The sequence below is a fragment of the Chiloscyllium punctatum genome, chromosome 9 (genome assembly GCF_047496795.1).
Source record: "Chiloscyllium punctatum isolate Juve2018m chromosome 9, sChiPun1.3, whole genome shotgun sequence".
Lineage (NCBI taxonomy): Eukaryota > Metazoa > Chordata > Chondrichthyes > Orectolobiformes > Hemiscylliidae > Chiloscyllium > Chiloscyllium punctatum.
Genome location: NC_092747.1, coordinates 24630961 through 24657814, shown reverse-complemented (window position 1 = coordinate 24657814; position 26854 = coordinate 24630961). Strand labels below are relative to the sequence as shown.

Below are 26854 nucleotides of genomic sequence, written 5' to 3'. Positions count from 1 at the left end.
TTGAATCTGCCACTTCCAGTTGTCAGTTCCAGCTGTCCGTTGAAGTGGTCTGTAACCAGGTTTGACCTACAAAGAATGAAACCTGAAAGCAACAACACCCCCAGATTCTATGAACTACCTAAGGTGCACAAACCAGACATCCCACTCAGACCCATAGTATCACTACCAGGGACATCACAGAAACTGGCTAAAGAACTACAGCAGAAACTGAAACACCTGATCAGCGGATCCAGACACTCTATACAATCAACACAGGAATTCTTGGACATCATCAGAAATATACACATAGACAAGGAAGAAACCATGGTCTCATTCAATGTAATGTCACTGTTCATCTCTATCGACAAAACCCTAGCCAGAGAAACAATAGCCAGCCTGCTGGACATACAGAACAGACAACAGGACATTGAACCTATCAACAAAGACGGCATACTCAAACTACTGGACCTGTGCCTCACAACACACTTCACATTCAACAAACAAATATATGAACAAATCAACAGCACACCCATGGGCTCACCCATCTCTGGACTCATAGCAGAAGCGGTAATGCGAAGATTAGAACAAACAGGCTTACCGCAAATTCAACCCAAACTCTGGGTCAGATATGTGGATGACACCTTTGATTATTAAAAACACAGAAATAGAGAACACACACCGGATCATCAACGCCACACTCACAGGAATCAGTTTCACTAGAGAGGAAGAAAAGGACAACCAACTCCCATTCCTAGACGTGATGGTACAGAGAACACCTAACAGAGAATTCACCACAAAGGTATACAGGAAAGCCACACACACAGACCAAGTCCTGAACTACGAAAGCAACCACCCCAACACACACAAAAGAAGTTGCACCAAGACACTATTCAAAAAAAGGGCCACAACACACTGCAGTACACCAGAACTGCAAAAAGAGGAAGAAGAACACCTATACAATGTATTCGCCAAAAACGGATACCCGCGCAATTTCATCAACAGATGCCTAAGGGAAAGACAACGGAATGAGGACATGCCGCAACCCAAAGGACTAGCCACACTACCATACATCAGGAGCATTTCTGAACTGACAGCCAGACTACTGCGACCACTAGGACTCATAACAGCACACAAACCAACAGCCACTCTCAGACAACAACTCACCAGGACAAAGGACCCGATACCCAACATGAGCAAAACTAATGTAGTGTACAAAATCCCAAGCAAGGACTGCACAAAACACTACATAGGACAAACAGGAAGACAGCTAACTATCTGCATCCATGAACACCAACTAGCCACGAAACGACACGAGCAGCTATCCTTAGTAGCCACACACGCGGATGACAAGCAACGTGAATTCAACTGGGACAACACTACTATTATAGCACAAGCCAAACAGAGAACAGCCAGGGAATTCCTAGAGGCATTGCACTTATCCACAGATCCAATCAATAAGCACATCGACCTGGACCCAATATACTGACCACAGCAACGGACAGCTGGAACTGACAACTGGAAGCGGCAGATTCAAACCACTATAAATGCCGGAGGAAACATCACAGAAGCGCTTCGCAGGAGGCTCCCAAGCACGGAGGATGTCACCTAGACAGGGGAAGAAACGTCTGCAACACAAATTCCCAGCTCGGCGAACAGAACCACAACAGAGAGCAAGGTTTTTATTTTCATAGCAATTGCTCAACAGTTACAAGATTCTTGTGTAGACAAAAGCGGGGACGGCAAGGAAGATGAGTGAGACAGTCACAGTACCCTGCTACAGGGAGCCATTCAAGTGGCAGGAGGCAATAGTAATGTTGCAGGGGTAAAGGCCAGCATAATAGGTGAATAGATACTGTTCTCTACAGCCATGAGTGAGAATCTCAAAGACTGTATTAGCTGCCTGTGCTAGGGTTAAGGACATCTCCGGGGGAGGAACTTGGAAAGAGAAGGGAGGGATCTAGATATCACCATCCACCTACCAATGACATTGACAGCACTAGAAAGGAGCTTCTACTGGAAGATTTCCAACAGTTCAGAGCAAAAACAGAACCAAGGTAATCATCTCATAAAATGTTATACAAGTCACAGGCAAACTAGTATAGGGTAAAGTTTGAGGAAGAGTCACTTGACCCAAATGTTAATTGTGATTTCTGTCCACAAATGCTGCCATTCCTGCTGAACCTTTCCAAAAATTTCCAGTTTTATTTCTGATTTACAGCATCTGCAGTTTTTTTGGGTGAATAAAATTGGAGTTAAATGCATGGCTTAAAGACTGGTGTGAATGCAATGGATTTCATGCTCCGTTGATATCAGTACTAGGGTAGAAGGAGCTGTTCCAGTGGAACAGGGGTTCACTAGTGCCCTAACAAATTGAACAACTCAGGGCTGCAGAGAGAGCTTTAAACTAATTAGTAACGGATGTTTCTGGAGGGGGGATACATAGGCATAGAGAAAGGATATGACAACATTGCATGGTTGTCATTTAGGTAATAAATAACACTCAGTGAGATGACAAGGGATGTGTACAGCCATTAAAAAAAGCAGGAAATACAAATACAATGTCGAGGAGAGATGGTTAAAAAGGCAAAATTAATGTCTGTGTGTCAATGTATGTCATATTCAGAACAAAATAAATTAATTATCACAAATTCAGGAATTATCTGACAGACCAAAACTGGGAACTAAATATTCAGGAGTATATGTCTTTTCAAAAGGACAAGCTGGAAGGAAAGTTGGGTGGGATAACTTTGTCAGTAGAGGTCAGAATAAGTACAAGAGAAAGAAATGCTCTTGGATTGGAAGAATAGATTTCACATGGGTAGAGACAAGAAGTAACAAAGGGAAGGAGACACTGGGTGTAGTCCAAAGGCTCCTTAATGGTGGCTGTTCTGTAGGACAGGGAATAAATCAGGAGATAATGAGGGCATGTGAAAAAGACAGTTCATTAATCATAAGTAACTTCAATCTTCATGTAGAATGAGAAAATCAAGTTGGTAGCGGTAGCCATCAGGAGAAATTCTGAGGAAGTATTCAGGATAGTTTCCTGGAACAATATGGACCTAGCCAGCAATCATGCTATTTGGATCTGTAATGATTCATGAACCCTGCCTCATGAAAAAGTAAGAGATACCCTAGGAAATAGCGCTATAACATGACAGAACTTAACATTCACAGTTTGAAAAAGTGAAGAAGAATTCTAGGAAAGAGATAAATAGACATGGGGGAGCTGGTTATCTAAGAAAGTTAAAGATTGAAATGAACAAACATCAAATATGACAGATTAATAGTAAATCAGAGGACTGAGAAGATTTAAAAGTTAACAAACAATATAACAGCCATATTCAAAAAGGGACAGAGACCGAAAATAGGTAACTATAGACTAGTTAACTAAACATTTGTCATTGGGAAAATGTTAGAGTCTATTATAATGGATGTAAAAGTGGAGCACTAGAAATATAACCTGGCAGAGTCAACATGGCTTCATGAAGAGAAAATCATGCCTGACAAATATTATTGGAATTTTTTGAGGAGGTAACAGCAACATAGAGGAACCAGTAGATGTAACATATGTAGATTTTCAAAAGTTGTTCAATGAGATACCGCACTAAAGACAACAGAATAATAAGAGCCTGTGACGTTTGGGTGATAGAAGACAGACTTGGATAAAGAGGGCATTTTCAGGATGCCAACCAGTTACTAGTGGAGTACTACAGAGATTAGTGCTAGAGTCACAATTATTTACAATATTTATTAAGGACTTGGATGAGGTGGGTGAATGTACTACAGCCAAGTTTGCAGATGACACAAATATAAATGGGAAGCAAGTGGTGAGGATGACACAAAGAGCCGACGGAGAGGTATGGGCAGGTTAGGTGATGAGTGAAAGGTGGCACATGGAACATGTTGGAAAGTTTAAGTTTATATACTTTGGCAGGAAGAATAGAGGAGGTGAATATTATTTAAATGGATAAAAACTGCAGCACACTGGGATATGAGGTTTGTCCGTGAATAACAAAATACTAGCATAAATGGAATGTTGGCCTTTATTTTGAAATGAATCGAAGATAAAAATAGGGAAGTCCTGCTGAAACTATACAAGGCACTAGTCAGTCCTTCTCTAGAATACTGTAAACAGTTTTGGGTCCTTATCTAAGCAAAGATTTACTGGCATTGGAAGCAGTTCGAAGGAGTGAATCCAGGCATGGAAGGATCTTCTTTTGAGGAGATATTGAGTAGGCTGGGATTGTACTCCTTTGCGTTTAGAAGTGAGAGGAGGCCTTATTGAAACATAAGATTTTTAAAGAGGCTTCATAGCGTAGATGTGGAAAGGTTGTCTCCCAAATCTCAGAAATAAGGGGTCAGCCATTTACGATAGAGATGATGACAATTTATTTCTGACAGAGATTAGCGTATCTGCAGAGTTCTTTATCACAGAGAGCTGTTGAGACTGGGTCCTTCAGAATATTCAAAGCAGAGATAGGTTTTTAATTAGTAAGGGAATCAAGGGTATGGAGAAAAGGTAGGAAATTATGGTTGAGAATCATCAGATTGGATCAGCCACGATCCTTTTGAATGGCAGATCAGACTCAATGGGATGAATGACCTACTTTGTTCCTACATTTTATGGTATACCTCAACTTAAAAGAGAAGTTATTACAGTTCTCCTAGAAGTGATACCATATTTTATATTTAACAATCCAGTTTCATTATAATTCTAACATTAATGGTCACCATGGAATGATTTTTCATTACAAAATAATGTGAAAACATTTGACACCAATTATTGGTGGGATCACAAGAATTTCATTAAACAAAAGGAAAAGAACAAGTCTTTAATTACCAGGAAACAATTTTCCAAGTTAACAAAATTAACCAAAACATCAAGGACACATTACCAGGCCATTATTGTTAAAGATACTGAAAGTATATCGATGTTTGAAATATCATCCCATTTCCAGCACGAATGTTTTTGCAACCTGTAGCAAAATAAAGTCTATATCCCAGCTGCAAAGGCCTCAGGACCAGAATATGTCTTTCATCCATGATTCTTATATTCTGTCCAGAATGCACCCATGATTTGCATACTTTAACTCCGAGTTAACAACACATTCACATTTCTGAGCAAAGTGTGAAAACTAATCCATCAGCTATTGTGCTTTCATCTTCTTGTCAGTTCCTGGCTCTGTCAGGACTGAAATGTACAGTTTAATCCAAGAGTAGGTAACTCCGAGTGAACAGTATACAGAGATGAGCAACAGTGGCACAAAGGGAAATCTCTGCTGCCATGCTGTTAGGGGATAAATGATCTCACAAATAACTTCCAGAGGAATAAGACCGCTGAGGTAGATGGATTCTGGTAGGTTTGTAAGTGATCTCTCTCTCCTAGATGGATAACAAACTCAGTTAGATTCTAGTGGATTTACCATTTATACTTTTTTAATTCAATAAACCTAACATTTGAAATAGACAATATTTCAATGGGATCTGAACCTTTTGTCAAAACAAGCGGAAGCAGGTATTGCGAGTAAATATGTCATTTAGTTTATGCAGAGCATAACCAATAATGCATATTGTTTCACATCTTGAAATTTGGCTAAAGCAAAGAGAAATGAAGGTAACCTGTCAGTATGGTCTGGGCAAATCACATTCAAAGAGGAGTTTTTTTTCCCTTTGTCAAATACTAGCAGGTCAGCTAGTATTTCTAATATTCTAGTAGTTCTAAGATTTGTTATCATCTACAAGGAACAATACTTGCTCAAATGCTGCAGTGATAGACCTCTTTGGAGATGTAGGTGTGGTGGCATAGAATGATAAAACAGGTTCTTTTTCCTCAATACTGGACTGTTTTCAGCTAAGTATACCCGAAGCTGTGAAATTCCTCTCCACCTCGCTCATTCTCTTTGAAGGTGCTCCTTCAAAATGATCTCTTTACCCTAGGCTTTAGCCATCTGTCCTAATATTGCTTTCAGCAGCTCACTGTCAAAATCTTCCTGCTAACATTCCTGAATGTTCATCAGTTTTCAAAATCTGTTGTGTAGTCAGGGACTATTGTTTAGTAACCACCTAAAAATGTTTGGGGCAGAAATATCTGAATTGTCCAGCGTGTTTGAGTGTGCTTTCTAGTATGTGGATCAAGAATGGTGGTGGCAAAACTCAGGAGTAGTTCCCTGCACACTTCACCAAGAGATATTGTGTGGTATGAGCAAAATGGTAACAGAAAAGATATGGAGTAAATTAATGGCTTTGAGTTATTTTATTGCATTGTTCTCATGTCAGCCACAAACTGACAAAGAAAAGATGAAGAAGTAGGAAATCTTCAGGTGTTTAGTAATTTCTCTAATAATTATTTTCTATTTCATTGGAAATCTTCCAATGCACAGGGATGCTATCTATTGATCATGTTACAGGAGCCCTTGGACACTTGACAATGTGGGGTTTCCATCTGGATAAAAATGAAGCTTTTATGAAATTGAGGGAGTAATTTGAACAAAAAGCAATTTCTCCAGACCATCTTTCCCATTTAGACAGTAATTACAATACTTAAATATTGACAGCAGATAAATGATCTCACAAATAACTAACAGAGGAATAAGAGCGCTGAGGTAGATTTATAAGTGGTTGACAGCAGAGACTCTTCACAGTCTCCACAGCAGGAGGAGACGTGCATTTCAGCTCACCTGAACAAAGCTTGCAGAGCAGAGAAACTATATATAGTGAACAGCAGCATGAGACCGATTTTAATTGGCATCTCTGTAAAGAAAGAGTAGTACAAAGTGAAAAGTATTGCATTGTATACAATGACATACAAAAGTAAATTCATTAGTCTTACACTGTCAATAAGAAATCATACTTGAAGGGAACAATAGATGAAGATGACATGAGATAATCATACTCAGAATTCTCTAACTTTGAGCTTATTGCTTGCAACGTGCATTGGATCAGCATAGAAGAAAATAAGAAATTGCAGGAGTAGGCCATTTAGCCTACTTAGGAGATTTTATCCTTCCCTGGCACATGACTATCCATCTCCTTGTTTGCCTGACTGTCATTTTCTTTCTCTAGACTCCATTTCCACCTCTTCCCTCACTTCTTTACACCTCAGCTCTGTCTTCAGCATGTATACCACCTTTCCCAGCTACGACGAGTTCTGAAGAAGGGTCATTGGACCCAAAATGTTGACACTGCTTTCTCTGCACAGATACTACCAAACCTGCTGGGTTTCTCTAGGAACTTCTGTTTTTGTATTAGAATCTGATTTGTTCTAGTCTTTAGAGTTTTAAATGACCCAGATTTCACAGTTGTTTTGAGGGAGAGCTTTCTAGATTTTCATTACCATTTGAGGGATAAAATTCTCTCAGATCTCAGGCCTAAATGGCTTCACTGAAATTTTAAGATTGCGCTCCCTTGCCAAAATAATTTCTTTGCATCCATCTTGTCAAATGTTTCAATTTTAAACCTCTTCATTAGAACGCCTTCTCAACACAAAGGAATACAAATCAAATTGCAAAAGCATGCCCTCTTAATTAAAGCTTTTCAGTCATCAAATCACTCTAGTAAATCTGTGCTGTTTCCCCTCCAAGATCAATTCGAGATGAAGTGCCCAAAGCTGAATGCAATACTGTGGGTGAGATATGACTAAGACTTTGAAGAATTGAAGCATCACTCCTCTATTCCAAACTCCCCAAGTTAAAGATAACATATAATAGCATTTTTGTTTATTTTTCATATTAGAGGGTTACTATGCAATCAACAGTTTAAAGATAACATTATAGAACAGTGTATTTTAATAACAAGAGTTAAAAGAATGGATTGGATTGTGCTGTAGTAATTCACAATCTAGGATATTTGCAGTTCTGATATTTAGGCTTTGCTGAGTTAGGTATTCTCAACTGGTCCAGCAGGGTAGGTACAATAACGTGTGTCAATGTTAGATAAAGGAATCTCAGCCAACATTGCCTCTCCTAATCATGATCTAGTGATCCCAAAATACACAAGGAGGTATTCTTTAGGAAAGGAGAGAAAACAGGGAGAAAATCAAAAGCACAAAGAAGAAACCAATAGTTGCTAAATGATTCTGTTATACTTAAAAGAACCAGTCAATGTTTAGATTTGTATGTGTTGTGCTTGTGATTTTTTTGTGATATGTCAGGGTTATTCATCCTAGAGACTAGGCTGTGAATACTGGTGGGCTACTGCACACAACCTAACCTCGGTTTTCTCTCAAAGTTGATGCTTACACATTTTCCAGCAGAAATCACCAGATAGCAAAGTGAAATGGGAAGACTAGTAATTTTGCTACCCTTTCCTATTCTATAACCCAAAGGAGGCCCTTTTTTAACTCCAATTAAAATAAGCCAGCTCAGCAAGGATGGGGAATTCAGCCTGGGGTATTCTGGGTTAAGTGTCTACCTTAAGGTTGAATGGGGGAAAGAACACTCATTGGATAATCTTGTGCATATATAAACAGACACTGATGGTGGGCTTTAAAGTTAGAAGCTTTTTAGTTGCAATGTCTCACATTGTGAATAAGTCTAAAGCTGAGTAAAGAAAGATAATCTGCATTTTTAACAACTCCCCATAAGGAGTCATTCTTCATTCTGATCATATATCTTAGCTGTTTCATAGGCAAAGATGCTAGTTCAGTGAAATGGAAACTCAGTAGGTATTTTCATACAATGCTCAAAGTGAGGGAGAAACAGTAGATAAAGTATATTTATTTATTTAACGCAAACACAAAAATAATGTAAATGCGCATGATCATCTTATCCTTACCTGGTCCTGTGAAGAGGAGTGGGAAGAGGGAAAAATGCCCTGTTGTGGCTAAAATGAGGTACGTTCCAGCATCTTTTCTATTTTCCACAGCTAACAAACTAAGGATTTAAAAGAAAAAACACTGCAATTTAAAAGCAGCTTATTTGGAAATAACTGCTATCTTATTTGTTTTATTCAATAACCTTTACTCCAATACAAATACATATTATGAGGGTGGGGAGGAAGTCTCTATCAGACGAATATTTTTTAGCACTAACGTTAGGAATTTTCTTCTGAAAATGTTTAAAGTAGCAGGCAAGAAGAGATTGAAAAATAAGTTTTATAAGTTATGATATATCCTATGAACCAAGTGAGTACTCTTAAAGAGCATTAGGAAAAGCTAGGATCCCAATACCAACTGCTGGGGACCTTCATTATAAACTTTTCCTGAGCCTGAAAACTATGCATTAACCTTTACTCTGTATTTCCACTCACTCACTCAATTCTGTCCCTTTCATTCTATTACCTAGCACTTTCCTCATGTGTCTGTTTTGTGACTCTGTATCGAATTCTTTTTGAAAGTAACATACGCCACCCTCATCCTTTGCTCTTCTTCGGAAACCTTTTGCAAGTTTGATACAATACTCCCACATTTTTCCATGTGTCTATTAATTCTATTTTGAATGATTGTTTTTAAGAGGTGTCCCCACCAAAGTTAAACATACTGGTCCTTAAATGCTGAGGCTAGCTTTACAACCTTTTTTTTAAAAAATATGCATAATGTTGCAATTCCCCAGTCCTTCAGCAACACCCCCAAATCCAGGGAAGATTGAGATTATTGCCAGTACCTCTACAATTTCCACAATCACTTCCTTCAAAACATTCGGACTTATCTTACTCGGCTCCAGTACCTTATCAAGTACCAACACCTTATCAATTTTATCAATACTTTATTAATTTCAAACTCGCCTAGAGATTGAGTTTTGTCCTCTGCCACCATAACCTGGGCAGCATTTGCCTTGTAGGTAAAGACAGATACAAGAATTCACTTAATACTCTTGTCTCCATGTGTAAATGTACTTTTTGATCCCTTAATTGATCCTATTTCACCTTTTATCACTCTTACCCTATGGATTTGCTTATAGAAGACTTTGGGATTTCCCTTGATATCAACTGCCAGACATTTTTGCTAATTCCTCTTCGCTTCTTTTTTTTCCAAATCTGAACTTTTGACTTGAAACCATCATCAATTGTTGGAAAAACACATCCACATTCTGAAGAAGGGTCATTGAACTCAAAACAACAATGATGCCTTCTCTTCAAAGATGCTACCAGACCTGCTGATTTTTTCTGGCAATTTTTGTTTTTGTTTGTTTCAGATCTCCTGCATCTGTCGTTCTTTGTTTTATTTGATTCATTAATACTGCTTAAGGATTGAAATTTGTCTTCTTTTCCTGGCCTGGCCTACATGTGACTGCAGACCCTCAGTAAAGTGGTGAACTAATAACGGCCATCTGAAATGACCTGACAAACAATGCTGTTCAAGGGCTGTTAAGTAATGGAATGCCATGAAAGAAAATTAAAAACAATTCCCAGTTCAATTGCCCATGTTAAGATCTAATTCAAATGTCTTTGTGAGATGCTTCTGCACATGATATTATAACAAAATCTGCATTACTTACATTACAAAAGGTAGTAGAATTATTGAATCCTTACTCTGCAGATAAAGGCCATTCAGCCCATCGAGGGCCAGTGTGGATTCAAAGAGCATCTCATCCAGACCCACTCCATCCCAGTTATCATGCATTTCCCATGGCTCATCAACCTAGCCTAGACATTGCTGGATAGTACAAGGCAATTTAGCATGGCCAATCCACCTAAATTGTGCACCTTTGGATTGTAGGAGGAAACTAGAGCACCCAGCAGAAACCCAAGCGGAAACATAGAATGTGCAAACTCCACCCAGTCACTGAGGGTGGAATCGAACTTGGGTCTGAGCGCTGAGGCAGCAGTGCTAACCACTTTGCCCCTAGTAATTTTAAAAAATCATAAGCTAAGTATTTAAGATACCTCAGAGGTAGAATGGCAATGAGAATGGCCTTTTCATGTACGTGCCAGCCAAACATGAATGACCCCAATGCACAAAGGACGAGGCATTGAAGGAATCCTCTAGGTCCTCGAGGTCTTAACCAAAGTTGGAGAACAGCAGGCTTGAAGTAGGAGAGAAGGAGAAATATACAATATTGATTAATAAGTGAAGCAAAAATCATCAAGTGTTCTCTACTCATCATTTTGCACATACTGAAACACTTGCATGAGCATTCGGCTTCCAGACCAGAAAGTAAACACAAAACTCGGAAACTCATCGCACCAAGTGAGTTTACTAACTGCGTGAATCAACATCAAAAAAAAAATTTAAAAGCCTGAAGAATATCAATTGTATCATATTTCACTGCATGTGCTGGTACTGACCATTATTGAGAGCAAAGTACAGACCAACGTTGCGAACGGTGACACAGACAGTAGGACAGCATGCTGGAACTCCTGCACTAAGCCTCCTGTCATTGATGCCTTTGAAAGCCTGGCAGGATCCAGCAGTTGTAACTTTACATCTGTACCAGGAAATGAAAACTATCAGTTGTTCAGAATTTTGACACTGTTTGATGCAACCATTTTACATGTTATTTACAGAAATAGCATCACAACCAGCAAGATAATTGAATTTTATTTGGTAAATATCAGAACTATGAAACTATAATTTCTTTAGTAATTGTTAATTTTCAATATTCAGGTAAACAATACAATTAAATCACTACTCTCTGTAAAAGTCTTCAGAGACCATGTCAATGTATTAAATGTTTGATAAATTTAACTAGACCTTACCAATGACAGACAATATTTTGTCCATCACATTGTACAGAGCCCAGAAATTTGGGGCCCAATATGCATGACAGAGACCTCGCTTGAAGGGGAATAGTCTTGCAAGCACCTGAGACAGCTGACCCTGAGAAAGAAAGAAAATCAATTAATAAAATGCTTGGGCCATTTTGCATTTTGGTTCAAAATTTTCTTCAGAAGTATAAGCTCCAATCCAGCCTTCAAAATCACATTTCTTGACTTGGACTCACATAGTCATTCCTTTATTACCATTGGATCAAAATGAATTGAAGAAGAGCTTAATTTACATCAGTAAAGATAATGGTGCTAATATATGATATTTCTGAAATATTGTCATTACAACTGTTGCCAATATCACGCATTGTCTAATTCAGAAGCTATTCTAAACCATTTTGCTCTGATTATGGCCATGAGCATATTGAGCATGTAAACATGAAAAAAAATTTCAGGATAAACATGTGCCCACCCTGAAGCAACAGTACATAAGAAACTGTAGGGATACATTAGGTTGGACGAGGCAAACAGTGACTGTGAAGGCACTTGACATGTACCTCTTTGTGGCAAACATATTGGGTCATCTATCTTCTTCATTAAGCTATTAGGTAAGTGTACCTTGCCAAATTGCTAGAAGGATGGTGCACTTCTAATTAATTGTAATTAATGTGCACTTTTACATGACTGCTATCTCTTTCTGAACATAAAGCACAGATGCCTTTGGAAACAGTGCTGTTAAGTGCCAACTTAAGCATTTCTTGTACCTACCTCATGCAGTAGCAGGTTCACTTCAGCCATGAAACTGAATCCTTTACCCTCTTCCATTTGCCCAAATACTCCATTTAGTATCACATCTCAATTTATACTTTTAGTTTATTAACCTATATATAGCTTTCAAGACCAAATTAAAGTTTCGCCTCCATACACAGCATTTAAGTAGTAATATCCTTGTAAATATTTTTGACAATTCTTTATGAATTGCTCCAGATATTCCCCAATACATCAAGTATACATTTCATACTTGGAATGATATTTGTAGGAACATATGTATTACAGAATCAATAGTAAGTTTGATGTTGATGTCTCCTGGTATTAAAACAGTACTGCACATTTGCCCAAACCTTAATAAAATGTGTTGAGTAGGAATAAAGTACATCCTATTTTACTGCATTTGAGATGTAAATTTGAAGTGCAAAATAAAGTGTTTTAAATTAACTTAAACATATCTTTACCATGGATATGAAGGGCCCAAAAGAAACTGCAAAAACAGAGAAGACTATAAATCCCAAGGCAAAAAGACGGGAACAACTGAAACTTTTCCACTGGATAGATCCACCTTAAAAATAAACAGAAGTAACAATAATGACAATTGATAAGTTTAGGATATTGTGAAAGAAAATATTTCAATAATTACAAACTAGGCAATGATAACAAAGAGCATGAGGTATATTGAAATTCCAAAAGGTTATCTTCATGATCAAGACCCCTTTCAAAAGCTCTGATTGGTTCAAATAGTTGAATTCCTCAACAACAACACACAACAAAAGGAAAAATTGCTGGAAAAGCTCAGCAGGTCTGGCAGCATCTGTGAAGAGGAACGATCACCTCTGATCTTTCTTCACAGAGGCTACAGACCTGCTGAGCTTTTCCAGCAACTTCTGTTTTTATTTCTGATTTACAGCATCCACAGTTTTTTCAGATTTTTAAGTGGAATTCCTCATCTTTGTACTATCTATTTTACAGGATTTTAAAAACAAATATGTTCATTTAATCATAGCTGGAGACTTTGAGGTTGTCAATTTGAATAGATTACCATAATTGCATTTGAGATAGCTAAGTTAACAATTGAAAAAGTGTAACAAAACAAACTTTAAGAAGTTCAGCAAAACAACATTGAATATCAATTTTTATTAACCCTATAACATTTATCTTGATCTTTGACAAGCTTCATTATTGCCAAATAAATCCGTAATGGGCAGCACAGTGGCTCAGTGGTTAGTCCTGCTGCCTCACAGCACCAGAGACCCAGGTTTGATTCCAGTCTTGGGGAACTGTCTGTGTGGAGTTTGCATGTTCTCCCTGTGTCTGTGTGGGTTTCCTCCCACTGTCCAAAGATGTGCAGGTTAGGTGAATTGGCCATGCTAAATTGCCCGTAACGTTCAGGGATATGTAGGTTAGGTGCATTAGTCAGGGGTAAATGTTGAGTAATATGGTAGGGGAATGGATCTGGGTGGTGACTCTTCGGAGCATCGGTGTGGACTTGTTGGGCCAAAGGGCCTGTTCCCACACTGTAGGGATTCTAGGATTAAGAATTCTAGAATAAAAAAGGGTAATAAAGCTAAAACTAAGATGAAGGAGATAAGTATTTTCACATACATATTAGAAGGGTCTCCAATATTTAAGTGTGTCCACTGAATTTGAGGTATTCAAAACATTTAAGGGAGAATGAGTGTAATATTTGAGAAAAGATATATGTGCACATTTTCTATGTTAGTATGCCTTAAAGTAAGTTGCAACCTTATATTTCTATGAGCTGGAAACAAGCAGATCAGACTGAGAGAGAGAGAGAGAGAGAGAGAGAGAGAGAGAGAGAGAGAGAGAGAGCGAGAGAGAGCGAGAGAATTGTCTTGAATTGGTTAGCATGTTAAAGTGCTTATTTACAAAAAATAAAAAACACAAATAAATGAGTGGAAATGTTGGAAGGCAAAATACAAAAAAACTTTGTATAAATATTATTATGGTTTAATAAAATCCTCAGGAGTACAATTTCATCAGAAATTAAATGTTCATATTTTGAATCCATATTGTGATTATCAAAAATGTGACTTCTATTAATGTTCCAATGCTAAATTATAATAAATTGTTCTCTGAAGACACTGACTAAATTATTCAGTTATACCAAATCACTATGGTGGTTTGCAAGACACCAAGTGATGGCAACAACTGGATACTGCAAAACAAGAACTTTGGGATTGTTTGGGCTGAATTAATTTAATTTGGCCTTTTCTCATCTCTAATTATCTTATGACCATTTCACAAAGGACACACCTGATTAATATAATTTTCTACACCAGTATCTCGCAAACTTTTTTTCTCCCTTATCAGCTCTCCTTGACAACTTCTGTAATTGTATCTGCTTTTCACTTTGCGAATGCAAGTGCATTTAAGGATAAAAGAAAGTTGCATCTCATCTCAAAATTGATAAAACATTAAATACCTAGCTTGTTCTCAGTGAAGCAGTATGAACGTAGTAGGTAAATACCATAGGCAGGAGCCACATAAAGAAAAATGTGCTTAAAGTTCATCAGGATTGCAAAGAGTAGTGCACTTTCCAAATGTCTTTCCTGTAATGAAATAATTTAAAATATTTAAAGCATACTGTTAGAGTGTTTTGTGGTTATTTCTCAATCTGTGCAATTTTCAATGATTAATGTATACCATGACTAAGCACTGAAGAATTAGTTATTATACTGAATTTCTCAAATTACCTGAAACATCCTTGCAATGGAAAGAAGCAGGACACCAAATAACAAACCATTGTATTGAAAGTGAATATCTGGGTCCGAGTTAAGGAATCATATTGTGTGTGTGTGAGAGAGAAAGAAAGAGTTGAGAGAAAAAATATATACACGAGCTAAACAGAAATAAAAGGCAACATTTCTTTCACAGTTCCCCCCACACCACTTACCACCCAAATCTGAGAAAGGAAATCTATTCTCTGGCCTCCTTCAACACTTAAAACTGACTCCGATCCTGTGGCACTTTCTAAAGTGGCTTCTGCTCACTTATTTGAGATTCTGGGCAAGTAATAATATTCTCTCTTTCTCAGGCACCACATAACATTGCAAGATATCATAAAAGAATATTCTAAAGTAAGTCAGCAATGGACACCTTTTGTCAAGCAACAAAGATTTTTAAATTGTTAGAAAATAAAGACAAATAAATAAAATCCTCTGTATAGAACTATATAGATATACAGCAATGAAACAGACCCTTCAATCCAACTCATCCACGCCAACCAGATATCCTAAATTAACCTAGTCCCATTTGCCAGCAATTGCATAAACCCTTCGTATTCCATATGCCATCCAAATGCCTTTTAAATGTTGTAGTTGTACCAGCCTCCACCACTTCCTCTGGCAGCTCATTCCGTACACACACCACCCTCTGCGTGAAAAGGTTGCCCCTTAGGTCCCCTTTAAATCTTTCCCTTCTCAGATTAAACCTATGCCCTTTAGTTTTGGACTCCCCCACACTGGAGAAAAAACCTTGTCCATCTATCCTATGCATGCCCCTCAAATTTTATAAACCTCTAAGGTCACCCCTCAGCCTCCAATGCTCTAGGGAAAATAGCCCCAATCTATTCAGCCTCTCCCTATAGGTCAAAGCCTCCAACCCTGTCAACATCCTTGGAAATCTTTCCTGAGCCCTTTAAAGTTTCATAATATCCTTCCTATAGTAGGGAGATCAGAATTGCATGCAGTATTCCAATAGTACCAAACCAATCTCCTGTACGGTTGAAACATGATCTCCCAAATCCTACACTCAAAGCTCTGACCAATAAAGGTAAGCATAGGATAGTGCAGAAGGCATTTCATATCTACCTGTTATTCCATTTTCAAGGAACTATCTGTAATCCAAGTTCTCTTCATTCACAACACTCCTCGGGACCTTACCATTAAGTGTATAAATCCTTCCCTAAATTGCTTTTCCAAAACGCAGCACCTTTCATGTAACTATATTAAATTCCATCTGTCACTCCTTGGTCCACTGGCCCATCTGATCAACATGCTGTTGTATGCTGGGGTAACCTTTTTCACTGTTCCAACTACACTTCCAATTTTGGTGTCACCTGCAAACTTACTAACCATACCTCCCATGTTCATATCCAAATCATTTATACAAAATGACAAAAAGCAGTTGTCATAGCACCGATCCTTGTGGCACAACACTGGTGACAGGCCTCCGGTCTGAAAAGCAACCTTCCACCATCACCTTCTACCTTTGAGCCAGTTGTGTATCCAAGTAACTAGTTCCTCATCTAATATGTTGAAAAAAAAACTTTTTATCATCACAACCCAATGGTTTTCTCATAATAATCTAAAATCATGCATTTCACAGCAAAGTTTGCCCACACAGTCTACCATTATAGAACAGATTAAATCTAAACATAAAATGTGAAAGCCTGTCATAATCACCAACTTAAACCAGACAAGAAGAACAATGATTGTTTGTCATAGCAAAGAAAATGAAACCAATTTAAGGCATTAGATTCTATTAAATATTACCCAACAGTTGTTTCATAAGATGCATTTTCTAATGCAAGGATACGATCAACAATCAATAATCCAAAGTTCCAAAGTAACAGCACTGCAAGTATAAACGCTGGTCTTTCCATTATTTCCTTTGATTCTTTTCTTCTATTAACACACTTACAACATCTTAAAAACAGGGCAAATAAAAATACTCTTATTGGTCATACAATTTTTTTTCTACTCTGAAAACTGGTTAGTATAGTGCTTTAACATCTTTCACTTCAGGATCAGGGGTTGAATTGCATTCTAACTGGAGTTACTGTGCAGGCAGCAGAACTAATGAAAACAATTAGCAAAGGAGGGATCTTCTTTTAAACACTAAGTTTTTGTAGCTACTGTAAAGGCATCAGAACAGTATATTCTAAATGTGGTATATCTAAATTAAAACTTGCTTACAATATTAATTGTCAACCACCGTAAGTTGCTGATGTGCTTTGTCTTAAATTAAACGAGTTTCTGGGTGCAATAGATGGTTTTGATTTGGGGTTGTATGTAAAAATGACAATCATTTTTGATTATGCAGTTTTAAACATGAAGCTAATTCTAATTAAAACAATGTAATGATTTTTAAAATATTTAAACATCATGCTGGTTTTAAAAAAAATAATAAATAAAACAAATTTTAATCATGAGAATTCATACCAATTAATGTATATGATATCGGTCTACTCTCCTATTGATGTCAGTATGATCAAGAACCATTCTCAGAAAAGGGGGATTTGACCATTTCTCAATCAACTATATTCCTTTTGTCAGCTGCAGGATATATGAAACCTGTGTAACATGAAAACTACCTGGACACTACTCCAAATTCCCTTTATAATAGTATAACTGACTGGTAACTCAGTAGTGGAGGATTATTAAATAGTACTTAAAACAATGGACGGTAATTAGTCTCTTCATATTGCATTGTCCTCACCCACATTCCTCTGGCACAGGAATTAGCATGAGTTAGCTTTGACCAGGCACCAGGAGTCACAATTTTATCCCGTTTGCCCTCTGTCAAAACACCGACCAAATGCAGAGCACTGCCAACTGAGGTACAGTAAATGAGCTGCAACGCAATATTTGAGATTGACGCTAACCTTTGTGCGAAAACTAAGTATAAATACTACTGGTTGAAATGATTTGATCATAAATAGTTAAACTGGATCTCCTCCGATAGCTTAGTGATTAACAGATTGTCCAATGTGATACAAGGCCGCCGAAAAAACCCCAAAGCTCAATCTTATATATTGCTCTGATGCGCTTTCTAATTAGCAATGCTACACCCCACCTTCTTTTCCTAACCTCTCTGTTCTTTTTAAACATTCTGAACCCTGGAACATCTAGCAACCATTCCTGCTCCTGTTAAATGCACATCTCCATTATGACCAGAACATCATAGTCCCAAATACTGATCCATGCTCTAAGTTTATCACTCTTATTTCTGACATTCCTTGCGTTAAAACAGACACACTTTAACCGATTCATAGAACATAACAGCGCAGTACAGACCCTTTGGCCCTTGATGTTGCGCCGCCCTGTCATACTAATCTGAAGCCCATCCCACCTACACTATTCCATGTACGTCCATATGCCTGTCCAATGACGACTTAAATGCACTTAAACTTGGCGAATGTACTACTGTTGCAGGCAAAGCATTCCATACCCTTACTATATCACATGAAAAACCTTCCCGTTGGATTCACTACATCCTGCCCCATCTACAACTATACCCCCTCTCAGATAGCTCTGGTTCCCAACCCACTGCCAAACCAGTTTAAACCCTCTCAAAGCACGCAAGCAAATCTCCCATCTCCCATCCGTCTGTGCCCCTCCAGTTCGGGTGCAAACCATCCTTCATGTACAGGTCCCACCTTCCCCAGAAGATATCCGAATGGTCTAAGTATCTGAAACCCTCCCTCCTGCTCCAGCCTCGCAGCCACATGTTAAGCTGCACTCGCTAACTGTTCTTCAACTCGCTATCTCATTGCACCGGTAGCAACCGGAGATCACTACTCTACTCATCCTGCTCTTCAGCTTCCAACCTAACTCTCTGTAGTCACTTTTCAGATCCTCAATCCCTTTCCTGGCTATAATCATTGGTACCAATATGTACCACAATTTCTGGCTGCTCACCCTCCCCCTTCAGAATCTTGTAAACCCGATCAGCGACACCTCAGACCCTGGCACCGGTAGGCAGTATACCTTCTGGGAGTCCTATTCCTGACCACAAAATCTCCTGTCAATCCGTCTAACTATTGAGTCCCCTACCACTAGCGCTTTTCTATTCTTCCCCCTTTCCTTCTGAGCCACAGTGCCAGGCTCAGTCAGAGAGCTGACAACTATGACTTTCCCCTGGTAGGCTGTCCCCACCAAAAAAGTATACCTATTGCTGAGGGAAACAGCCACAGGGGATCCCTGCCCTGTCTGTTGGTTCCCTTTCCTCCCCTCTGACTGTAACCCAGCTGTCCTTATCCTGTGTCTGAGGAGTACTCCCAGTACATCCTCTCAATTTCCCTCTCAGCCTCCCGGATGATCTACAGTCCATCCAGCTCCAGCTCCCTAACTCTGTTTTCGAGGAGCAGAAGTTGGGTGCACTTCCCGCAGATGGGGTTCATGGAGACATGCGTCGTGTCTCTCACCTGCCACATTCTGCTGGAGGAACATGCAACTGTCCTATCAGCCATACCCCACTAATCTGAAAGTCCACACAGGACTAAACTAGGAAGAGAAGAAAAGAAGAATTAAATGACAAAACCCAAAATCTTACAGAATTTACAGACTCCTTGTAGGGTTAGAGGAGGTGGGTGGGAGGGAGACCCTACAGTGTAGGGTCTTGGGTTTAGATCTCACCCACTTAAAAACTTTCTGGCAGCCCTCGTTCCTCTCCGCCCTCTCTCCTCGCAGCTCTGTTCAAAATGGAGGTAATCCCTTTTTAAGTGGGAAAAACTGACCTACCCAGCAGCCCTCGCTTCTCTTCGCCCTCTCCCTTCACCACTCTGTTCAAAAAAATCTGTTCACAGTTGAATAGATCACAGATATACCAAGATGAATAATGTCCATCTGGGGCCTGGTATCAGAACTGTATGAGTAACAATACTTCCTAAAGAGTTAGCACTGTAGCACAGGATGGGAAAACACAATTTTTTTAAAATCAGCACTAACATTTAGTGATCTTCCATTTCTCAACTGGTGGTTTGACAATTATTTAACAATTACTGATGTTTAATCTTTTAACTGGTTATGTTTGTCAAACAACAAATAAAGAAAGAACACCTGCATTTTTAAATACATAAATATTAAGACATACTCCAGTACTCCATAACTAAATACGATATCCATGATGATGACTGAAAGTCGCTGAAATAGAATTGTTGCATCACTGGCATAATTAAGGTTCTGGACAACCAACATTTCCTTGTCGAAATATTGCGCAATGAGAGAGAGTAGGTATTCAAACCATGCAAAAAATGGTGGATAGTCCAAAGTCCATTGCGAAGTTGCCTAGGTACAGGGTGAGGAAGGGGAGAAAGGTGTAGGAGTAATAGACAGGAAAAGAAAAAGTTACATTTCAATTCATAATTTGCAATTACAATTCAACATTTTGGATCAACAAAAAAAAAATTAACAACTTTTATTCATATGTATTATTAATACAACATTTAATAGATTTTGCTTAATTATTTTTGCTAATGGCTGATACTGCAAATTGTTTCATACAATCAGATCACATTATAAAGCAGGTGCAAGTTACAGTTTTGACCCACTGTGTATCAGGACTCTGAAGAATTTCATTATTGACTTCTGCTTCACTGCACTTTCCTCTCACTCACTAAAATTTATCCTGTATTCAACTTTTTAATCCACCTATACTACGGATTAATCTGAAATAATTGTTGACAGCTTTCTGCAGCGAGTTGGCAAGGCTTTGTTACAATTTGTTTATGAAATTGCCAAAACAGTTTATGGACAAAGAGAAGTATTATTTGTGGTGGCTCTAATAGGCAATTTAAAAAAAATCTTTTCTTTCATCAAGAATACAGTAAAACTATTGTATAATAGCACAAAAAAGATGTACTTGCTAAAACAGTTGAAATCTACAATCAATCTGTTTGAATTTACCTAAATTTCCAACTTGCTCAAGGAGAGCCAACCAACTTTATGAATGAAGGAAGGAGATTTAAAGGACAAGGGATAAACGGATCAGGACAAGTAAAAATTGTACAATCTCTATTTTAAGATTTTGTTTATATTAGATTTTCTATTATCCATTCAATATATTAAAAAGTCTTACAGCTTATACATGCCAATGCTAAATTCATATGTATCACATTTTAAATGAAAATAAACTTACACAAGTAGATGGTTATGTTGTAATGACTTCCTCCTGCCAGGAGAGTCACAAAAGTGATAACTTATGGCAGAGAAACCTCTATGTTCCAACTCAAATTTGATGCTTCCTAAACTGGTATAAATTTTTCTACTTAATTTATCAACAATTTTAAGATTAAAGTTTTATAAGATCAAGGACAGATGCGTTGTTTTAAAAAGCAGGCTGATTTACAGTTACACACTGTGCCGTCTAATCCTCCTGCAATTGAAAATCTGATTTGAACACCAAGCCATATTTAAGCATCAACAGAGTGGATGCAGGAAGAATGCTGCTGATGGTGGGGAAATATAAAACCCGGGGTCACAGTCTAAGGACCCAGGGAAAAACCATTTCAGACTGAGACAAAGTGAAACATCTTCACCCAGGGAATGGTGAGCCTATGGAATTTGCTATCACAGAAAGTAAAGGATACAGGGAGAAAGCAGGAACAGGCTATTGTTGGATGATCAGCTATAATAATAATGAATGGTGGAGTGGGCTTAAAAAGCCGAATGGCCTACACTTGCTCCCATTTTTCTATGTTCCTATTGGAAAACATTTTATGGTTTACCTAATCAACAGGTAAAACTGTAAAATGCCTTCCTTTAACTATGCCATGATTATTGTGTCCAGATTCAGCATGCAGCCTGAAATCAGACAGACAATAAAAACCTACAGGTGGTGTACTCTGATGGAAAGACCGATCCTTAGCATTACAGCAAAGTCATAAAAAAAAAACATTAAGAAACTTGAATTTACATTTCATCCTGGTAAAGGAAAAAGACTTCAAAGAAGTATTTAAGTTAACGGATGGACTAGGAAGGTAAATTCAGCACACTGCATCAGGTTAAACCATGGTGCTAACTCAGAGGGCACTGGCATATTTAGGCTTGCAGCTCTCACATAAAAGCCCATCGTTCATGGAAGAAATTTCTAGAGAACTAACGTGAATAGAAACATTAAATAAACAATTGGATTTTATGATGAATGGGAATGAAGATCTTCTGCATGTATCAAATAAAATGGGGTGAATGACCTTTCTCAGCAATATCACGACTGATAGGACATGGCAGAAATAGCCAGATTATCACTTGGCACAAGGCACTGTTATACTTGAAACATCATAAACACGACCCATAAGTCATAAACACTTACTTCATAATACCACTGTGAAATAGGTAAACTGTGAGTAATTGCCAGCCAGTTTCTGTGGACTTCAAAGTCTGTTGAATGACTGCAAATGAAATTGCCAAATAACAATTATGCAGGTCATGGAAATTGATGTAACCTTCCAAAACAGGATGGCTGAAATGACAATCACACCTAATCAGTTGTCATTATTTAATGTCACTATTACTGCAGAACACTGACATCAATTAAATTGGAACCATAGGAACAAGAGTAGGCCATTCTGCCCATTGAACCTGCCCACCATTAAATATAACCATTGCTAATCAAACTCTTCCAAGTCTTTTACCCACTCATCCCAAATAGTCCACACACCACAAACTACAAATTTGAAATCATGACAGTTAATAGGTCTAGCAGAGTGAGAATACTTATCTACTAATGATCAAAATGATAGAGTTCAAGAGGAGTGCAGTATGGTCGGAGAGAGGCTGGGAAGGGAACTTGCAGGTGTTGGTGTTCCAAACATCTGCAGCCATTGGCTTTCAAGGTGATAGAGGGTGCAGGTTGGTAAGGAGTAGTCAAATGAGCATTCTCAAGATACTGCAGTTAATCTTATGGATGGTACACACTGCTGCTATTGTGTGTCAACAGTGAAGGAAGTGAACTTTGAAGGTGAGGGATGTATTGATTGCCAATCAAGTGAGCTACTTTGTCTTGGATGATGTCAAGCATTGAGTGTTATTGGAGTTACATCTATCCAGGCAAGTGGAGAGAGCATTCCATCACACTCAGCACTTGCGCCTTGTGGAAAGCAGTAGTGAGTTAAAAGCAAATTACTGCAGATGCTGGAATCTGAAACCAAAAGAGAAACTGCCGGAAAATCTCAGCAGGTCTGGCAGCATCTGTAAAGGAGAGAAAAAGAGTTGATGTTTTGAGTCTAACTGACCCTTTGTAGTGAGTTACTTGCTGCAGAACTCCTATCCTCTAATCTGCTCTTGTAGACAGTATTTATATGGTTGGTCCAGTTCAGTTTCTGCTGAATGGTAAACAGTCAGGATGGTGAGTGGTTATAATTGACATTAACAGTAATCATGAAGATAGTAAGATTAAAAAATGCAAAATCTCAGGATCAGATGGCTTTCAGTTCAGGATTTTAAAGGAATCAGGTGAGAACTTTACTAATTATAGAAACTAATTTTAACTTTTGAAAGTCATTGATTCAGGAATCTTCCCTTAAGATATCAAAAAAGTAGATGTTATTCTGCTTTTTAAGAAAAGCAAAAGAAGGAAGCAAGGAAATTATAAACCAGTTAGATTAACATCTTTTATCATGAAGTTCGGGTAAGGATACAATGTAATATTTTAAGGTAATCAGGGAAAGATAGCATAAATGTGTAATGGCTAGATTGTGTTTGATGAATTTTATTGGCATTTTTTTTGAAGAGCTGAAATGTGTTGCTGGAAAAGCGCAGCAGGTCAGGCAGCATCCAAGGAGCAGGAGAATCGACGTTTCCAAATTCCTGAAGAAGGGCTCAATCCCAAAACGTTGATTCTCCTGCTCCTTGGATGCTGCCTGACCTGCTGCACTTTTCCAGCAACACATTTTCAGCTCTGATCTCCAGCATCTGCAGTCCTCACTTTCTCTTAGAAGTTATTTTGAAGAGGTGACTATAGTGGACAGGGAAATGCCAATGGATGTTATTTATATGTATTTTCTCAAGATACTTGAGATCTTCACAGTCAAAAAGTGTGGCGCAGAGAAAGCAGAACAAGTCAGGCAGCACCTGAAGAGCAGAAGAGTCGAAGTTTAGGGCATAAGCCCTTCATCAGGAATGTTGGGGGGTAGCTGAGAAATAAATAGGAGGGTGGAGTGGGGAAGGTAGCTGGGAAGGCAATAGGTAGATGCTGGTGGGAGGTGATTTTGATAGGTCACTGGGGAGGGTGGACCAGATAATTGGGAAGGAAGATGGACAGATAGGACAATTCAAGACACTGGTGCTGAGTTGGAGGATTGGATCTGAGATGAGGCAGGGAGAGGGGAGGCTTGGAAACTAGAGAAGTCAGTGTTGATGTCGTGTGTTTGAAGGGTCCCAAGGTGAAAGATGAGGTGTTTTTAGATTAGATTACTTAGTGTGGAAACAGGCCCTTCGGCCCAACAAGTCCACACCGCCCCGCCGAAGCGCAACCCACCCATACCCCTACATTTACCCCTTACCTAACACTATGGGCAATTTAGCATGGCCAATTCTCCTGACCTGCACATCTTTGGACTGTGGGAGGAAACCGGAGCACCTGGAGGAAACCCACGCAGACATCAGTGGCTTTCCCAGTCATCAGTGGCTTGGATTTGGCAGTGGAGAAGGCAGGACTTGCATGTCCTTGGTGGAGTGGGAGGGGGAGTTGAAGTGGTCAGCCACAGAGTGGTGGGGTTGTTTGGTGACTGTTGTCTAAAATTATAGTTCATAGAATGGAGGAAATTTACTGACTTGGTTAGGAAATTGGCTGCCTTATATCCAAGTGACACATAGATGAATTGGGTATAGTGTAGATGGAAGCAAAAAGTTACGAAGTGATAAAGAGATTAAATAAATGGATAAAACTGCAGTAAACAGATTTCCATACAAACAAGTGTAAGGTTATTGTCATTTATCCAAAAGAAAGGATAGATCAGACAGCTTTTCAGCTGGTGAAAAGTCAAAACCTTATGGTCCAAAGAGAAGGGGCAACTTTTTCAGAGGGTGATGTGTGTATGGAGTGACCTGCCAGAGCAAGTGGTCCATTTAAAAGGCATCTGAATAGGTGTATGAATAGGAAGGCTTTAGAGGGATATGGGCCAAGTGCTGGCAAACAGGACTAGATTAGGTTAGGATATCTGGTCTACTTGGACAAGTTGGACCAAAGTATCTATTTCTGTGTTGTAAATCTCTATGGCTTAGAGGTCCATATGCATAGATCATTAGAATATCACAGACAGGCACAAAAAAAAATATAACAGTATCCTTTCGGTCTGGAGGAAGAGAATAGGAGCTAGACATCATGCTACATGTGTACAAACTCACATCAGAAGTACTGTGTTTAGTTCTAGGCACCGCACTCAAAGTTTATGCCAAGTGCAAGCCTCAAAAGGAATGCAGAGATTTAGATGTTAAGGGTTAAACTGTGAGGAGATATTGTTTTCATCAAAATTAAGATATTAAGGGAAAACTGATGAAGTGGACAGATAGAAAACTACTTCTGCTGAAATGAGAAATCTAGTATGAGAGGTCTTAGATTAAAAATTAGATCCAGACTTTTCAGGAGTGAAATTAGGAAACAATTCTACATGAAAATGGTGATAAAAGTTTGGAATACTCTTTAGTAGTTTGTCTGATTACTCATTTTGGATCTGAAAATGATATTTCTATTGACCAAAGGTATTATAGAAAACCAGCTGTGGCATTAAAGATCATTCATGACAGCACCAGGGTGACTGATGTTGTTATTACAGAAAGGCTGCAATGAAAATACTTAAGTTAGCTTTTAACATGATCATATTCCTTTTGAACCAAATTGCAGTTACCAGCTATTTTAATTCTTGATTTAGAATAAGATCTGTTCAATTTGGTTCAAAGGTGCAACCTTTCATTCCACCATGGTAACTCCATGGGTAAATGAAGTTGGCAGCGTGCCATTCAGCCAAACAAACAATAGCAGTTTTAACCTGCAGTTTGCACCAGAAAGGTCTTCCTGGCTCATTATAACTCATCTGGGTGGTCTTCAAGTGATAAAAATACATTTTTTCTCAGCTTCAGCAATGACTACAAATGGAGTACAAAAGCTAGAGAAGGGAGAAAATAATCGTAATCAGTGCCCAGTGATACTTTCAGAGAACAACTGCCGATATTTACTACCTCTGGGGCAGATGGGACTTGAATATGGATCTTCTGGCTCAGAAGTAGGGGCATTGCCCTTGCACCACAAAAACCCCTAGTGAAAGACTATATTATTGTATTATTTCTAACCCACGTTACAACATCCAACAAATAAAAGCTGCTGTAACGGGACAGAGTACTAGAAAAAATAAATAAACAAATTAAATGACGACGAAGTTGTTGCACGAATTTCTTTCAACATTTAGATTTAGCATTCTAATGTAACTTTTTTAAAAGCCTCTGATTTCAGTGAGATTCAGCAAAGCCTCGGTTTTAAAAAAACCCGACAGAATATTCGCCTTTCAACCGCAGTAGCTGCCTCTCTAGGCCCCACCACCCGTCCTTGCAGCGGAGAAATCACTTTTAAAAAATAAAGTTTCATAATTAAACCCCTAATCCGGGGCAGCTCCTTACTAGGCAGGAATAAGTAAACACTTTAACAGGGTCACACCAAAGACGAGCGGCACCAACCAGTTCCAACACCTCTCACTGGGCGCCGCCATTGTTGTTTCACCCAA

At 38.6% G+C, this 26854-nt stretch overlaps 1 protein-coding gene across 2 annotated transcripts; it reads right to left on the bottom strand.

The window, feature by feature from the left end:
• Positions 1 to 26854, bottom strand: alg8 (ALG8 alpha-1,3-glucosyltransferase). 2 transcript variants are annotated; one of them, XM_072577050.1, is made up of 13 exons: positions 26751 to 26854; positions 22450 to 22528; positions 20233 to 20426; positions 16954 to 17063; positions 15111 to 15178; positions 14840 to 14966; positions 12855 to 12958; positions 11614 to 11734; positions 11203 to 11342; positions 10801 to 10940; positions 8752 to 8849; positions 6657 to 6729; positions 1 to 5361 (listed from the first exon to the last, which is right to left on the bottom strand). In XM_072577050.1, exons 1-13 carry the CDS (start codon positions 26837 to 26839, stop codon positions 5127 to 5129), a joined length of 1578 nt encoding a protein of 525 aa, XP_072433151.1. In that variant the 5' UTR covers positions 26840 to 26854; the 3' UTR covers positions 1 to 5126. The 2 variants fall into 2 exon arrangements, with proteins under 2 accessions (XP_072433151.1, XP_072433152.1); XM_072577051.1 differs by lacking the exons at positions 10801 to 10940; positions 11203 to 11342; positions 12855 to 12958.

Bases quoted from the DNA above. Each gene is read 5' to 3' on its own strand.
- alg8 (XM_072577050.1), bottom strand. From the start codon at position 26,839: ATGGCGGCGCCCAGTGAGAGGTGTTGGAACTGGTTGGTGCCGCTCGTC. The intron at 22,529-26,750 runs GTAAGGAGCTGC...TTTCATTTGCAG, and splicing joins TGTTTACTTATTCCTGCCTA to TCATTCAACAGACTTTGAAG. The intron at 8,850-10,800 runs GTATCTTAAATA...TTAAATCCTTAG, and splicing joins ATTGCCATTCTACCTCTGAG to TTTGTTAGCTGTGGAAAATA.